The sequence below is a fragment of the Diachasma alloeum genome, unplaced genomic scaffold, assembly GCF_001412515.2.
Source record: "Diachasma alloeum isolate Michigan unplaced genomic scaffold, Dall2.0 Dall_scaffold_00319, whole genome shotgun sequence".
NCBI classification, from domain to species: Eukaryota; Metazoa; Arthropoda; class Insecta; order Hymenoptera; family Braconidae; genus Diachasma; species Diachasma alloeum.
The window spans coordinates 628561-645359 of NW_021680458.1; the positions used below are offsets into that span (position 1 = coordinate 628561).

At 45.1% G+C, this 16799-nt stretch overlaps 1 protein-coding gene across 1 annotated transcript; it reads right to left on the reverse strand.

The window, feature by feature from the left end:
* Nucleotides 1-15472: 15472 nt before the first annotated feature.
* LOC107040122 lies at nucleotides 15473-15982 on the reverse strand. Its single transcript, XM_015260067.1, has one exon. The coding sequence runs from the start codon at nucleotides 15980-15982 to the stop codon at nucleotides 15473-15475; it is 510 nt and encodes a 169-aa protein (XP_015115553.1).
* Between the last annotated feature and the right edge of the window lie 817 nt (nucleotides 15983-16799).

Here is a 16799-nt window from a genome sequence, read left to right on the forward strand (position 1 = left end):
GCAGAATGTCCTCATTTTCCTTGATTATTTCCTCCGTGTGTCCCAACTGGAAGTGTTGAGTTGACAATCTCCAGTTGCTTCCTGGAACTATCCAAATTCCCCTTGACTCCATTTTCCAGGTGTGCAAGCCTTTCGAATATCTCGTGAGCGTCCTCAGCGTCCATCGTCCCGAACAGCGATTTGGCCACAGTGCCCAAACCGTCTATAAGACCTTGACGTTTTTTGCTTGCGTCGTTTAAGCCCAATAGTCCAGTGATGATGTCTCTCGTTTCCGCGAAATCGTTGATCCATTGATCCACAATGAGCCGAAAGTTGGTTCCCCAAGGACCTGCTTTGATGCAAAGCTCTTTCGTGTGGTTCAGATGCTCTTGAAGTTAGTTATCCCTCGCTAGCCATGGTGAAACATCTGTACTCGCAGCTATGGACCAAACCTGGGTGCTAAGATACATTTTCCTAATTGGCTCGAAATAAATTCCAGGCGTGTGAACGAACTTTTCGATCGCATGCACCTCCTCCCCCCGTACTGGAGCCATCATGTTTCCTAGCATGAGTAACAAAATTACCGATTTTGCGAGTTTCGCAAAACCGAAGGTTCTTGAACCCGGTCAACACGTCGAAATCGAGCGACGTGGATACTGTCGTATGCGGCCATCTTTGTTAACGGTGCATCATCGAATACAAAAACTTGATGCGCCCCAAAGTTTTCACAGTTTCCTCCGCATCTCTGATTAAGGAAGTTACCAGGAAACCTCCGAAAATGGATTCAAGGAGGTGTATTAAGTGCAATCGGCTGGGCCATCTTGCTCCTGAGTGTGAACCATCGTGCCTCGATTGTGGATTAGAGGACCACCTTACTCGTGATTTCCCTCGTAGAGCTGGCAGACCTTCAATGTCTCCGGCTGTGAAGCGCCCAACAGTACGATCCAACCCTCGAGAATGGATCCTGCTTGGTCGGCCCAACCCCTCTCGTTCCGTCAGCCTTGTCAGACCTGTCAGCCCTGTCAGACCTGTCAGCCCTGTCAGACCTGTCAGCCCTGTCAGACCTGCCAGACCCGTCAGATATCGACATCCATACATGCCCCACGTAGTTGACGCCTCTATGTTTTCATACCTGGTGAGTAGATTTTGAATTCCTCTCCCCTGAATTTTCTCTGCACTTTCTGCCTCCACCGTGTGCCTGAAACGTCCCTTTTTTTCCTGTTGCAGGCCTCCACTTATCCCTATCGCCATGGATACGTCAACCATGGCTACCGCAAGCTCATTGCTCGATGGAGGAATCAAAGGCGAGTGGATCTTAACGCCTTGTGGGAACTCAAAGTGATCGCTGATGACCTCGAAGATATTTTCAATTTTCGTCTTCTGTTCGGCGAGACCCCCGTCCCCCAGCCGTGCCACGTACCTCAATGGTTGGAGCGATCGGAGACCACCTGTCCCCATTGCCGGAATTACATCTTCTTCAGTCCAACAGTCTTTTATCTTGAATGGGGCTGGCATCTGAGTTACCCCGACTTCACATACGGTCAGAGATTGCGTCAATAACTTATGCAAAAAGTTTACTGAAATTTTATAAACAATTTGTAAGTTCCCCATTTTCATTTAAATAAAAATTCCTCCATTTTCCAATGATATTTGTGTCTGTTTCAATTCATTCCGAGGCTGGGGTCCATATAGTCATTCGACTATAAATGGACGCAGTCTATTAACATGTACCCTCTGAGTCCTTTTTTTTGTTGCAATATTTGATGGTGTAATTCACATCGGAATTCCTCTCGATTATTTCATAAGGTCCAATCCAGGGAATCTAATTTCTTAGATCGTCCTCGTCGCAGAACTTCATTTTTCAGCAGTACTTTGTCGCCAACACAGAATTCCATTACTTCAGCGATTTTGTCCTACTGGATTTTCGATTTTGCTTTGCCTGCGTCAAGTTTCTCCTTCGCTTCCTGGTGAGCTGCTCTCAATCTCTCACGAAGTTCTTGCGCAAAATCGTCATAGCAATACGTCAAACGTGGAGGCTGTTTGACGGCTATTGGTAACTCAGCACGTCCACCGAACATCAGCTCAAATAGCGTCATTTTAGTCGCCGAATGAGGAGTCGTGTTGTATGCGAACATCGCATACGGAAGCCATGTGTCCCAATCCGTCTCATCCTCCACAATGAAACTCCTTAAGTATTCAGCAAGAGTGCGATGAGATTTCTCGACAATTCTGTTCATTTGCGGATGATACGCAGTAGTCTGTATTTTCTTTATTTTCAGCAATTTACTTACGTTCTTAAAAATCTCACCAACAAAATTCGGACCTTTATCGGTAAGTAATTTTCGTGGTGTTCCATATTCACACATGATTTTTTCCGCAAATGCGCCACCAATTGTGTTGGCCTTTTGGTCCCGAATCGGAATTGCTCTGCTGAATTTGGTTAAGGCGTCTTGAAATGTGAGAATATATTTATTCCCAGCGTCCGTGACTGGCAATAGACCAACAATTTCCATAGCACACTGCTCGAACGCCTCCTCTGGGCTCTCCCTAATGACCATTGGCACTTTTGTTGCTTTTCCCAGCTTATTTAGCTGGCATTCCTCACAAGTCGCCTTCTCTATATCAGATTTCATTCCCTTCCATTGATACCTCTGACGTAATTTTGCGTACATCCGTTTTGCTCCGGGATGTCCCGCAATCGGCGTGTCGTGATATTCCTGCAGAATAATCATTATTTCATCATCAGCTGGTGTGATAATCTCAGCTTCATTGATCGAGTGCCCCACTGCGTCGCACCACTCTGATTTCGCCTGAGCTCGGGTTACAACGTTGATACGACTGAGCGCATCAGCGTTAGTATTTAACTTCCCGGCTTTGTAAACGACCTCATAGTCGTATTCCTCTAATTCTATACGCCAACGCATTAATTTCGATTCCAGGTCCTTAACATTGAAAATCCATCGTAAGGGTCTGTGATCCGTGACAACGATGAATTTTCGGCCATATAGATAAGGCCTAAAATGCTTAACCCCCCAAACAACAGCATATAAATCCCTTTCTGTAGTACTCTTGCTCTACTGTTTATAGGGTTCTGCTGGCATAGGCAATCGGCAAATCCTTGCTAATTTCCCCCTGCGACAGAACAGCGCCTACGGCCATCTTTGAGGCATCCGTTGTCAAAAGAAAAGTCCTCTCAAAATCAGGATACTGGAGGATTGGTGCCGTTGTTAGAGTCTTTTTCAAAATCTCTACCGAAGTTTTTTCTCTCTCTCCCCAGGTCCACTGAAAATTTTTTTTAATGGCTCAGTCAGCGGTTTAGCAATTTCGGAAAAACTCTTTATGAATTTCCGATAATAATCGGCTAGACCAAGGAAAGACTAATGTCTTCTTTCTTATTTTGTGGATCTAGGAAATTCTCTACTGCCTCTATTTTGCTCGAGCCAGCCTTAATCCCATCTGCAGTAATAACGTGCCCAAGGTAAACAACTTCTCTTCTTTGAAAATTGCACTTATCCGGCTGAAGTCGTAGATTCGCCTCTTTCAGCCGTTTCAGAACCTCCACCAGCCTTTTATTGTGGTCTTTTAGACTTGGACCAAAAATGACGATGTCATCCAGGTACACGAAACATCGTAGTCCTTGAATTCCAGCTAGTACAGAATTCATTAAACGCTGGAACGTCGCTGGGCCCTCTTTCACCCCAAAAAGCAGACGATTAAACTCGTAATGCCCGTACGGTGTGGAAAATGCAGTCTTGCATTTATCTTCCTCTTTCACAGGTATTTGATGAAACCCTGATGCCAAGTCCAACGTTGAAAAACATTTTGCATTGCCCAATCTTTCCAAAATGTCGGTAATGTTAGGCAATGGAAATGAATCACCTATCGTGACGTCATTCAGTCGTCTAAAATCAACAACAACTCGGAATTTAATTTTTCCCGAAGCATCCATCTTTTTCGGAACGACCAATAAAGGTGCATTCCATTGACTTCTGCTTGGTCGGACCACTCCGTTCCGCAGCATCTCCTTGATTTGATGATCGACCTCCCCCTCCTGTGACTGCGGCAAGCGATGAGGTCGAATGTTAATTGGAACAGTCCCTGGTTTCAATGGAATCTCATGTTCCAGACGATCAGTTACACCTGGAGCATCCCCTGGTAACCGCACAATAGCATTGAATTGCTCCAAAATTTCTACCAAACTGTCTCGTTCCTCCTGGTTCAGATGCTTAATCCGTAGATTTTCATGCAACAATTTTATACGATCTTTCTTTTCGTTTTCGCACGAATTTCGCAGCGTCATGACTTCGATCCCAGTGGCTAGCGCCTCCAACACGACCACTGGTAAGTCGACGAACTCGTCCGTATCGTTGGTGTTGATCACACACACGTTTTCGAAACCATCCACGACTTCCGTCAAGCATTCCCCCACGAAAACGCCCTCCTTCAGCTTCATTTTAGGAACAATCCCTGTCCCTTTGTTGCATGTTGGCACTCGAACCAATATCTCCATTCTCGTTTTCAACTACGTAGGCTCCTTGTCCTGGAATAAATCAAAACGATGACCATTAATTTTTAGCGATGCTCCGTGAATTGTCTCAACTTCCAAACTTGGAGGCGCCAAAAGATCCTCTCCCAGAATTCCCCCAACACATGGAAAATTCTCCGGAACAACTTGGAACTTGTGTCCCAAAATTTCTTTACCTACTTTCAGATAAAGAATCACCTCCCCCAGTGTTGCAACGTCTTGACTCGAAATTCCTCTCAAAAGCCGCTGCCCTCATGTTATCTCCGCTTTCTTAATTAATTTATTGATTTTAACTAAAGATGCCTTTGCCCCTGTATCTGCCAAAAACAACGTAGGTTGTTTTAATTCATCTGCAGACAGTAGAATTTGCGTCTTTATTCCCGAAGGCCGCACTGGAGCTATCATTCGCCGCTTATGGGCGACTCCTTCTCCGGTTACCCCAGTGGTATGCACCATCATAATTTGATAGGCGCCAACCGGCAGAGGAAGAGTTTTGTTTCCCCCCTCCGCATTATTCTTATCCTTGGCACCATTATTATTTTGTGCATTATTTTGTTTTTCCCCGGGCGTAAATTTATTCGAACCTGAATTAAATTGCTTCATTGCCCCGAAACTCACTTTCGATGTCTCAGATAGCCCTAATTTTCTCTTCAATTTATGACAGTCAGCAAAATCGTGGCCCGCATATTTGCAATACTGACAAACAGAGCCAAATGCGTTGATGCTTCGACGTTCCGTCGGAACTGGCAATTATCTCCGTTGCCCTCCTTGCGAGTTTCCACAATTTTTCGCAAGATGACCCGTTTGACCGCAAGAGAAATAGCCTCCGACGGACTGACGACCCATAGACATTTTGCCGCCTCCAATGGAACTCCGATTTTGCCCAAAATTTCCCCCACTCTTGCTCTTTGTATTTCCAGAAATAGTCTTTTCCAGTTCCACAGCTCCAGTGCAAGAGAGTGCAGATTCGCTCTCACCAAAATCTGCAGTTGACCCCGCAATCCTTGTTCAAACACTAATTTTGCCATAGTCTCTAGGACTTTCGTAGCTGCCTCCTTCTCCTTCTGCGAGAGCTCTGGATGAAGACCCAATAGACGATTGAAGTAATCTATCGTGACCTCCTCCGTGCGCTGGACGAATTTTCCAACGTCGTCGTTCTTGCGCTGTTGTAATTTGCTGAACTCAGCTTGTAGACCGACGACATTCCGAGTCTTCCCAAAAAGTGATTCCAATTCACTTTTCAGCTGCTCGAAAGTTTTTACCGTGCGATGTTTCAATTGTTTATGTGCAGCACCGTCCAATTTACTTCCCAAAATTCCATCCAAAAGGTGACTCTCCAATCCTGGACGAATTAATCTCCTAGCGCTGGCAATGGAATCTAGGAAACAATCCAATTTATCTGGACCATCCCCGGTGAAAACTTTTATCAAATAAAGTGCGCCCTTTAAATCCAAGAGATCCAAATGCGAACACCTACTTCGATGATTCAACTGCTTCTCATAAGCATCTTCCACGAGTACCCTGTACTCATTCTTCTGCTGCTCTGCTTCAACCCGACGTAGTTTCTCCTCAGCAATCCTTTGCTCTCTAATATCCATCTCCCTTTGGAGCCTCAGCCTTGATTCCTCGAGAGTTCGAATTATCCCCAAAAGGCGATCAAAGACCGGATTCTCCTGCAAAGGTCTCTGCTGAGGACCATTGCCCCCCTGATGCGTGGAACTAGCCCTGAACTCCCTGCCGCCGGCAAGAACATTAGACGGCGTGAAATATTCAGCTTGGTCTTCCACCTCACTCTCTGGATAATTGTCAATGTTATCCAGATCAACCTGTGGCACAACATGCACAGGACGACGTTGACTCACCGAAGTGTTAACAGGAGCAGGCGCATTCTGCGTGCCCTGTACACTATCAACAGCTTCCCCTGGCTCGTCATTATCCCCCCCGTGAACCTCAGCTTCTGTAATAATCTGATGATTCCCGGCGAGCATACTGGAATGTTCAGATTGAACGAATTCCCGTTATAGATTAACATTATTAATGTTATCCCCTTCCCCTCTGAGCTCAAACAAGGCTCTCCTTGCGCCAGGAACTGACAAAGTATGAGAGTTAAATTCAGAGTCCTCCTGATCCTCGTTAACTCTCCGTGTAGTTGACATCGCGACTTGTCAAAAACTGATTTCCAAAACAATGGACAAAACTCTGCTATCCCCGACGGTACAACGAAAGTACTATAGAATAGACTTATCTTCAGCTGGTTTACCAATAAGGTAATCTTCTCGCGCCTTCCATAAAATTCCTCGAAGGACTTTAAAATGGCTAGTCCTCCCTCGGGTGGAAAGATTGTGGAATATTACCACTTCTTCGTTGCTGTGCGATAAGACAGTGGTTGATCAGGCCTCCGTCCTCTTCCAAAAATAGATAACGCTGCCACCAAAATGTTGTAGTCCCGAGCGGATGGGATTCGGTATTTCGGAAGAATATCGCACTCGCGAACAAATACTAAATAATACTCTTTATTCAAATCTTAATTTGGCGAAGTACAGTTGAATGTGTTCAGTCTGATACCGAACGTATCAGGTGAACAGTGATGAAGACTGCCGTCAAGTTACTGGCCCAGAGCCATCAGTCTCTCGAGTATTTATTACAACGAACGGCTATCACGTCTCGGCCATTGCCTCATATCTGCATGGTGTTACGATAACATGATGCGATTGAGCCCAGTGGAAATGCTGATGCATGATCCACTAGCTTACTTATTAATGCGAATATACCCGCTTTATAATGCACGTATATTCTGGATAAGTATACAATTGCTTAATTCTATATTTTTATTCCGAAATATGTGCTGCATTTGTTCGCCCATTTTCCGGAATGATTAAGTAATGCTCCACTTTGTGGGGCATAACAATTTTTCAATTCAATTTTTACCGAAATGGGCGCCAGTCGATGAATTTTTGTTTTAGAGAGCGCACCGACTCCTCTCTATTTAAAAGTCATATAAATTTGAATAATTATGAGGTTGTCGACAACTCAGGGTCTCTTGAGTAGACTCTGCTTGTTACAAGGAGGAGGGAGAACGATACTCCCACTCTAATATTCTCTTCACTCTTATACAAAAAAAACTCAATAATCAATTTTGTTTTAAATAGTATAATTTTCAAATGAAGAAAAATGTAAAATATTCACAACAGAAATATGGATGAGTTTTCTACAAGGTATTTTTGTTTCACAATTATATATAGAAAATTTCTTTTAGGCTGACAAATATTTCACAGTATTCACTCAAAATTATATGAAATTTACCCAACTTCAATGTCTATTTCAATATTTTAGAATTAATTATAATCAAGTGAAAAATTATGGTGGGAGTTACTAACAACTCCCGCGACTCCCACCTGAATCTCGAGAAAACATCTTCTCTTAGGACAATTGCAGCTAGAATGATAATTATTTGTAGTAAATGCTGACGAAAATATTAGGTATATTTCTGACATTTATTTATAAAGAAATGAATACAGATCTAATCTTGAAAATAATCACCGTCGTTTTGCACGCATTTCTCCCATCGATCGGGAAATTGTCGGATTCCGGCTCGGAAGAAAGATGGCGGTTTTCACTGGATGAAGTCATCATTGCTCTGCCAGACTTCTTCAGGAGATTGACACTGGGTATAAACCAGGTGATGGTGTTGCGCCCGAAAAAGGTAGTAGTCAGAAGGCGCAAGGTCTGGAGAATACGCCGCATGTGGGAGAATTTCCCAACCTAACGTGGAGATAACTTTCAGGGTTTCTTTTGCCGTGTGTGGCCGTGCTTTATCCTTTAGCAAAATCACTTGCCTCGTAAAACTACCAGTAAAAGGTATCTTTTCTTCAATAGTATCAGGCAATTTCACCAGTTGGTCCTGATAACGCTTGGCAGTGACGGTTTCCCCCTGTTCGAGTATCTTATAATAGATTACACCTTTGTAATCCTACCAAATACACAACAAAAATTTTTTCCCGTGCATGTTCGGTTTTGCAGTGCTCGTTGACGGCTCCCCCGAATAAACCCACGACTTTCGCCTCTTAGAATTATCGTAAAATATTCACTTTTCATCCCAAGTCACCATTTTATGTAAAAAGTGTTTTTGTTTGAATCTGGTCAGTAGGCACATTGCAATTTCACAGCGTCGACTTTTGTTTCCTAAGGTAAGATGATGGGGCACCCAACGACCTTTCTTTTGTATCCTCCCAATTCTTTTTAAACGCACCGAAATAGCTGGTTGAATCACTCCAAGAGTATCAGCAAGCTCCTGTTGTGTTTGACAGGGATTTTCATTGAAGTAAGTTGTCCAACTCCTCGTCCTCAATTTTTTGTTGTTGCCCAGGACGTTCCTCATCCTGGAGATCAAAGTTTCCATTCAGAAATTTTTTCAAACACTTTTTACATGTGCTATAAGATTAAGCAATCCCTCCCAAGGCCGAACGAATAATTTCTTGTGCTTCTGCGGCAGTTATTCCAAGTTGGAAGGTGAAAAGAAAGCAGTGCCTCAAGTGCTGCTTGTCGAACGACATTATTATTCACTATGTTTTTTGAGGTTGTGTTAATCAAACCACAATCGGACTTAAGTGGTTTGATAGTTCACAGATGGCGCTTCAAAACGCCGTTTATTGCGGGGAATTCTTTTCATTGAAATAGGTGTTCTGATTAATTTAATCTAGGGGCCGAGAATTAATTTATACACCTAATACATGAAAATTATACTAATCTAGCTGACACATCTACTTTGTATGCCGGCTAGGAGACAACTCGGCCCAAGCATGGGTTGAATGGTTGGGGCTACCTGCTTGGGGGGTTTCTTGGGGGAAGTTCCTCCCTTAACACTGAGACACTGCCTTATATTGGACATTCAATTTTTTACAACGATCTTGCCATTTAGAACGAAAAATCTGATTGGATTAATATTTCTGCACAAATATCTCGATTTCTAGAATGCTCTGTACAATGATTTTTTGAATACTGTTTTCTAAAATTAAAAGATTGAGATTTGCAAATTTCTGCAAGAAAACAATTGATTACTCTCCGTCTCACCGCTCATATGCCCATTCCGCCATGAATACCTCAACTGTTGGCACTAGCTCACATATGGCGCGCCCGCTTTTTTATCGACGGAACATCGTAATATTTTCTCTGCTTACCTGCAGTGTAATCAACATTTCGGCTACGTTCCACTATTATTGTGCAAAACATTATTTCCAAATCACGATTTATGTCGTCAATTCATTGCTCGCTCCTAAGAAACTTGAAATGAAGCCAGTTGAAATGATAACATAGGGGAGAACGGGGCAAAGTGGAATCGTGAATTAAAACTGGTGAATGGTTGATTTTTTGGGGGAATTACAGCCATGGTCATCTGAGCACCAGCGGAGACTTGTCACAATCCCTCTCAGCGCCACGGAGAAAATGGAAATTACTACGATAAAAACGGTCATTCCACTTCTTCTCACTCTCCCCTACTAAATTGATTGAGATATGTGCATCTGACAGCTCTATATATAAACTATACAAACATTAAGGTGTAGTTTTTATTTCTCCACTGGCCAGTTTCAGAGGTTGTTACTCGTTCCATCGCTAAAAAACAGGCACGCCATGTGTGAGCTAGTGCCAACAGTTGAGGTATTCATGGAGGAATGGGCATATGAGAGGTGAGACGGAAAGGAATCAATTGTTTTCTTGCAGAAAATCAAATACTGAAGAGAAAAAAATAGTATATTTCGATACGAGTGAGACGGAATTTTCACAAGTGTGAAGTTGGCGGCCCGAGGCGCAGCCGAGGGCTGCAATCACACGATCTGAAAATTCCCGTCTCACATGTTGTGATGTCTCAACGCTGAATTTATAGTTGGCACTATTGATCAACCATATTAGTCCGCGAAATTCGAATTAATATTTAAAATAAATATAAAATAACGTCTGAGATTTTTAAAATACTGAGAAAATTCGAGAATGAAAGATCAATGGACAAGGGACGAAAAATAACATCACGGGGCCTGAGAAAAACCGTTGCCGGAAATCGTAAATGTCAAGAACTTGAGTTTACTTTTCAAATTTACAACTCGCCAAGATTCGTCGCAACAAATACTTTTCTCGAAAATCCGAAATTCAGAGAGAAAATAAACTCGACGGTCACGGTCGTAAAATTATAAAATCTCAGTTCTAAAATATTTTGAAAGTTTCTCTGTTTTACGTGTTCTACACGTGTTGAGTTTCCCTTTGTTCATTGTATCACTAGGCTGAAGGGCCTGAGACCCCTCAAGAGGGAAACTGTTGACGTCACACGCTCCCCTTTCTCCCCCTTTCGCTTCCGGATTTCTCTTTCGAGTTACCTCTCTTCCCTTTCCTCCGGGCCAAGATTGCGCGCGCAACTTTTGGTCTAGTGGAGGTGTATGAACCCAACCTTTAGATTTAAGTTTAAGATAGAGTCAGTCCCATCGTGGCTATTGTTCCGACAACTTTTCGAGCTTTTCTCTTCAGTTAGTTTTTCTTTAGAGCTTCCTGAGATTTTTTTATAAGCTTATTCAGGTTTGGAAGTTCAAGTTTAAAGTCTTTAAAGGCAAAAGTTTATTGAATAAAAGTGTTAATGTGTTCTCCTAAGCACTGGTGTTTGGATTTATTTACGATAGAATCTTCAATCCAATTATCCTGTGATTAAACGAGTCGACTTCGATGGAGTCCTCATCAGAGGTGTAGCGGCTAACGAATGCACAATTTTTAAAGTTTTGGCGCTCAATATTTGAAAAGGCGCCACTGTCCTCCTAATAACTTCGGTAGGACATAACAATTGGTGACAGCGGTGGGATAGTCGTATTCATCGAACGTTGAATTGAAATTTGAAAATTCAACAAAATAATCTTTCTGATGACTGATGGGTTCGTGGCGGTTGCAGTCAAGGGGTCCAGAGTAATTGCAGCCAGGCAGCTAACAGGAAGATCCATCAGATGTCAAGTGATAGTAGAAATTTTATGGGCAATTAGTGAAATTTAAAAGTGAAATTAGAGTGAAAAAGTGCCTTGATTAGATTAGTTGTAAAAAGAGAAATTGTGAGTCTAGAAATAAGTATTATTTTGAGGATGGATGTATCAGGGTATTGCTCAGGTTTTTTTGCGGTTTTCATGAAACTTAGCGAGATACACCTGATTATAGGCCGCACCTTGTCCATACCTAGAGAGAACACAAAGAGAATTTAGTTATTATAGTATTTTGCGAAGAAAGAAGCAAATAGATTCAGTAAAAATGTGGCGGTTTGGTGTGGGTATCAAAAATAATAACTCGGTGTTAACAAGAACTGTATATTTAAAGGCAAGTGCTTACATGCGTACTCAAAAGTAGACTGACTTTTTCCGCCGTGGAGCGTACGAGTTTATATACCTTCGTTTATCGAAGGTTCGAGAATTGTTCTGAAATTGCGTGAGGGACAAGGACAGAATGATGTTTGTCTCGAATAACGACGTTTGGAATATTCGAGACGCTACGAAATAAATTCAAGAAATTAATCTATTGTGGCTCGCGCTACAAGTACTCCCCTTCTGCGGGAAGAGAAAAGAAAGCAAAATAAAGGCAAAAGAAAATCAATAATATCGATTTGTCGAGAACAGCTGATGTTTAGCGAATCTGACACGCTTTTGAATTGATGACGTCGATGAGCTGGTGTCAGATGGACGGTAAGATGACGAACGTCGAGATGTTTCCGGATGTGGTGACTCCGGTGAAGGTGGTGTAGTCAGCGTCGTATTGCTGTCGTTGGAATCGTCGTTAGCTTCGTCGTCATTGTTGTGCTCGTCGTCTGGGAGCGAGAAAACGGGTTTGAGACGGTCGATGGAGACTACGGTATTTTCGCCTCTAATTCGAATGACGAAATGTTTCTCGTGCCTCGATATTACTTGGTGTGGCCCCTTGTAAGAGAACGTGAAAGCGTGATGGGGAGCGTCGTGACGAACGAGGACGTGTGAGAAGTTTGGGAGCTCCTTAAAGACGAAAATCTTCCTCTGGCCATGACGGGCGACGGGTTGAGGAACGAGATCGGCGAAGTGATTCCTCAGACGATCGGCGATATTGGTAGGCGGTAGCCAGCGTGGTGGCGAGAGAGCAAGAAATTTTCCCCGTAGTCGGAGCGGTTTACCGAAGACGAGGTCGGCAGGAGTTGCGCCGAGGTCTTTTTTCCAGGCGGCGTGAATTCCGAGAAGGACGATAGGCAGCATGTCCACCCAGGAATTGCTTTCATGACAGCGAATGGCATCATTCAGATGACGATGCAGACGTTCCACCATTCCATTTGACTGAGGATGGAACATGGTGGTGTGAATATGTCTGCTACCGAGAAGACGAGCGAGGGTGTTGAACAGCTGGCTCTCAAACTGTTTCCCCTGGCCGTTTGTAATTCGAAACGGCACTCCGTAGCGGCAGATCCATCCAGAAAAGAGCGTTCGGGCGACATACTCTGCTCCAGTGTTCTCGANGGTGTTGAACAGCTGGCTCTCAAACTGTGTCCCGTGGCCGTTTGTAATTCGAAACGGCACTCCGTAGCGGCAGATCCATCCAGAAAAGAGCGTTCGGGCGACATACTCTGCTCCAGTGTTCTCGATGGGGAACGCCTCTGGGAAGCTGGTGAAATGGTCTATGATCGTCAGGCAGTTGCGATACCCTCTGGACGGAACGTACGATCCGATGATGTCCACGTTTATGTGCTCGAAGCGCCGCGTGTGTCCTGGAAAATTTTGAATGGGAGATGAGAGCTGACGAGATACCTTATTTCGTTGGCAAGCGATGCACGCACGGGCCCATAGACGGCAGTCTCGGTTGATGTCGGGCCAGACGTAGCGCTGCGTTACCAGCTTCGTTGAGGCTCGTGCCCCAGGATGGCTGATGGTATGGAGGGCATAGAAAATTCTTCTTCTCATCGGCATAGGAACGAAAGGGCGAATCAGGTCGCCAGTCACGTTGCAGCAGATAGGCGTGGCGCAGGCTGGAACATTTACAGGTCGTAGGGCGAGAGCGTCGTGATGTTGACCCTGGAGACGTTGCTGGAGCTCCTCGTCAGCGGCTTGAGCTGCGGCAAGCTCATTCGTAGAGACGGCAGCAGAGATTGCCTCGATACGAGAAAGCGCATCGGCGACAACGTTGTCCTTGCCGGCCACGTACTGGATGTCGGTCGAAAACTGGCCGATAAAATCCAGGCGGTGGAACTGCCACGGCGTGGCTCTGTCGAGATCCTGGGCGAAGGCGTGAAGTAACGGCTTATGATCTGTGAAGATCGTGACATGCCTCGCCTCGAAAATGTAGTGGAACGTTCGCACGGCAGCGTAGATGGCGTGGAGGTCTTGATCGTAAAGGCAGTACTTCCTCAGCGCAGGTTGTAGATTCTGGCTGAAAAATGCCAGTGGTTCCCAGTGCTGTCCTCGTCGTTGCTGCAGGACTGCGCCGATGGCGTATTCGGAAGCATCGGTGAAGGTGGCCCCGGGGAGTGTCGTCTCCGTGTAGACCAGTAGCGTTGCTTTTCGCAGCTCCTCCTTGCAGGCTGTGAAAACGGTATCGCCCTCAGGTGTCCAGGCGACGGGGTGAGAGCCTTTGACATTAGCACCCTGACTGTATTCATGGAGAGGAGCCTGAAATCTTGCAGCATCTTCAAGACATTTGCGATAAAAATTGATCATACCTAGGAACTCACGCAATTTACGAATGGATGTTGGCCGAGGAAAATTGATGATCGCCTCTACCTTCGACGGGAGCGGTAAGATACCCTGCGCCGAGATACGATGGCCGAGGAAGTCTACCTCCGGTTGGCCGAAACGACACTTGGCGGTGTTAATTACAACACCGTAACTTGAGAGCCGTTCAAAGAGCGTGTGGAGGTATCTGCGATGTTCCTCGATGTCCTTGGAAGCGATGAGGATGTCATCGATATACGGAAAGGCTAAATCGTCCAAGCCTCGTGTGACCTCGTCGATAAACCATTGAAATGTTTGTGGGGCATTTCGAAGCCCGAACGTCATGAACGGGAATTCGAAAAGGCCAAATGGTGTGATGATAACTGTTTTGTTTATGTCGTCGATGGCCACATGTATTTGATTAAAGGCGCGTACGAGGTTGATCATCGAGAAGATTGTTTTCCCAGCGAGATTAGTAGTGAAGTCCTCTAGAACGCAAACGGGATATCGATCCGGAATTGTTCGTGCGTTCAATTATCTATAATCTCCACAAGGTCGCCATTCGCCTGACTTTTTGTGTACTAAGTGGAGCGGAGATGATTAGGGGCTCTTCGAAGGTTGAGTGATTCCCAGATGCATCATTTTGTCGAACTCCGCCTTGGAGATTTTCAGTTTGTCGGGGGCGAGGCGTCGTGATTTGCTGGATACTGGAAGTCCGGGTGTTGTGGCGATACGGTGCAGCGTCGAATGTTTGGCTGGAAGGCATATTCCTTCGGGTTTCGTTAAATTGGGAAACTTACTGAGGAGATCCGCCCATGAAGGATCGACAGGCGTAACCTTGATTCCCGAGACGATGCTGCAAAGCGACACTTTGCAGTAGGTCGTTAATCCAGTTGTTGAGTCGATAAGGCAGCCGTTCTTCAGGTCAGGTTAAATGCCGAAATGCGCCAAAAAATCGGCACCGATAATTGGTTTGGTTGTGTCTGCCACTACGAAGCGCCATGGGAAATCCCTCCGGAGGCCGAGGTTGAGCGATAGAGTTATGCAGTCGTACGTGTTGATTGTCGAGCCGTTGACTGCAATAAGCGTATAGTTAACTCGTTTCTTTGCTCCAGGAGCGAGAGATTTCGGAAATGTACAAAGATCGGTGCCAGTATCCACCAAGTATTGGATTTTGGTGGCGCGATCGGTTACGAAGAGGGCTGGATTTGAAAGAGGGAACGTTAACCGCCACTAACGATCCGCCGGGGCGTTTCCCTGCCACGAGCAAGGTGCTTTGCAACGTCTAGCCCTGTCGTGGTATCTTCGATGATACCAGCACTGGTTGTTGTAGGGTGCTGGCGAGGTTGCTCGAGAATGGGATCGAGAGCGGGAGCGAGAAGGTGCGATGCTTTGCCCTTTTAGGGCCGATGCGCTCGCAGATTGTGGCTTCGAGACGAGAAAAGCGTGTCTCGAGGGCTGAGGATGTTGGCTCCTGGACGTCATTGATGTGGGCTATCGGAAATGCGATCTCGTGCAGTTTGTCGGCGAGTGTTGCAAGCCTGTCGAGAGCCATGTCCGCTTGTGACGCCAGGATGGACTGCGTCGTCATCGGCAGTCGGCTGAGCCACTTGATGCGTAAAATGTTGTCAGGAACCGTATCGTCGAGACTCCTAAGATGACGCAGGAATTGCGAGGGCTTCCTGTCACCTAATACCTCTCGGTCGAGCAGCTGCTGGAGTCGTGAGTCCCGGGAAAGCGTGAGGCGTTCGACGAGCGCCTCCTTGAGACGTGTGTACGGTGTCTCCGCAGGCATATTTAGGAGGATATCCTGCACCTCAGCAGCGGCCTTGGGATCGAGATGAGACGAGGCATACTAATATCTCGTTACTTCATCGTTAATCCCGGATAGATGGAACTGTCCCTCGAGCTGTGTGAACTATAACGCTGGACGTTCGGCATTGAAGGTGGGACATCGTATCGAAACGCGTTGAAGCGGGGCTCCATTGTCAGCTTCGCGCACCGCGACACTATCGGGCATTTTGGTTTCGCGAAAAAACAACACTAGACAAAGTCCGAAAAATATTCAGTGCAGCACAGCGTCCTTGGGTGCTCAGCAATGCACCGAAATTCATGAAAAGAACTCGAATGGAGCGCGTGAACGATACAACACACGAGCGTACGCGGCACACAAACCACTCACAAAGGGCACGATTGAAATGCACTCGAATTTCGCGGAACAGTCGCGGCGTTAACGTGATATAATTAATAATCAAAGAAAACGCGAGAAAACTATTCACTTCAATCACCTCGGGGCCACCAGTTGTGGCGGTTTGGTGTGGGTATCAAAAATAATAACTCGGTGTTGACAAGAACTGTATATTTAAAGGCAAGTGTTTACATGCGTACTCAAAAGTAGACTGACTTTTTCCGCCGGGGAGCGTACGAGTTTATATACCTTCGTTTATCGAAGGTTCGAGAATTGTCCTGAAATTTCGTGAGGGACAAGGACAGAATGATGTTTGTCTCGAATTCCGATGTTTGGAATATTCGAGACGCTACGAAATAAATTCAAGAAATTAATCTATTGTGGCTCGCGCCACAACAAATTTAAGTAGAATTTTGAAAATGCC

Excerpts from the sequence above, each read along its gene's own strand:
- LOC107040122 (XM_015260067.1), bottom strand. The coding sequence starts at position 15,982 with ATGCCTGCGGAGACACCGTACACACGTCTCAAGGAGGCGCTCGTCGAA.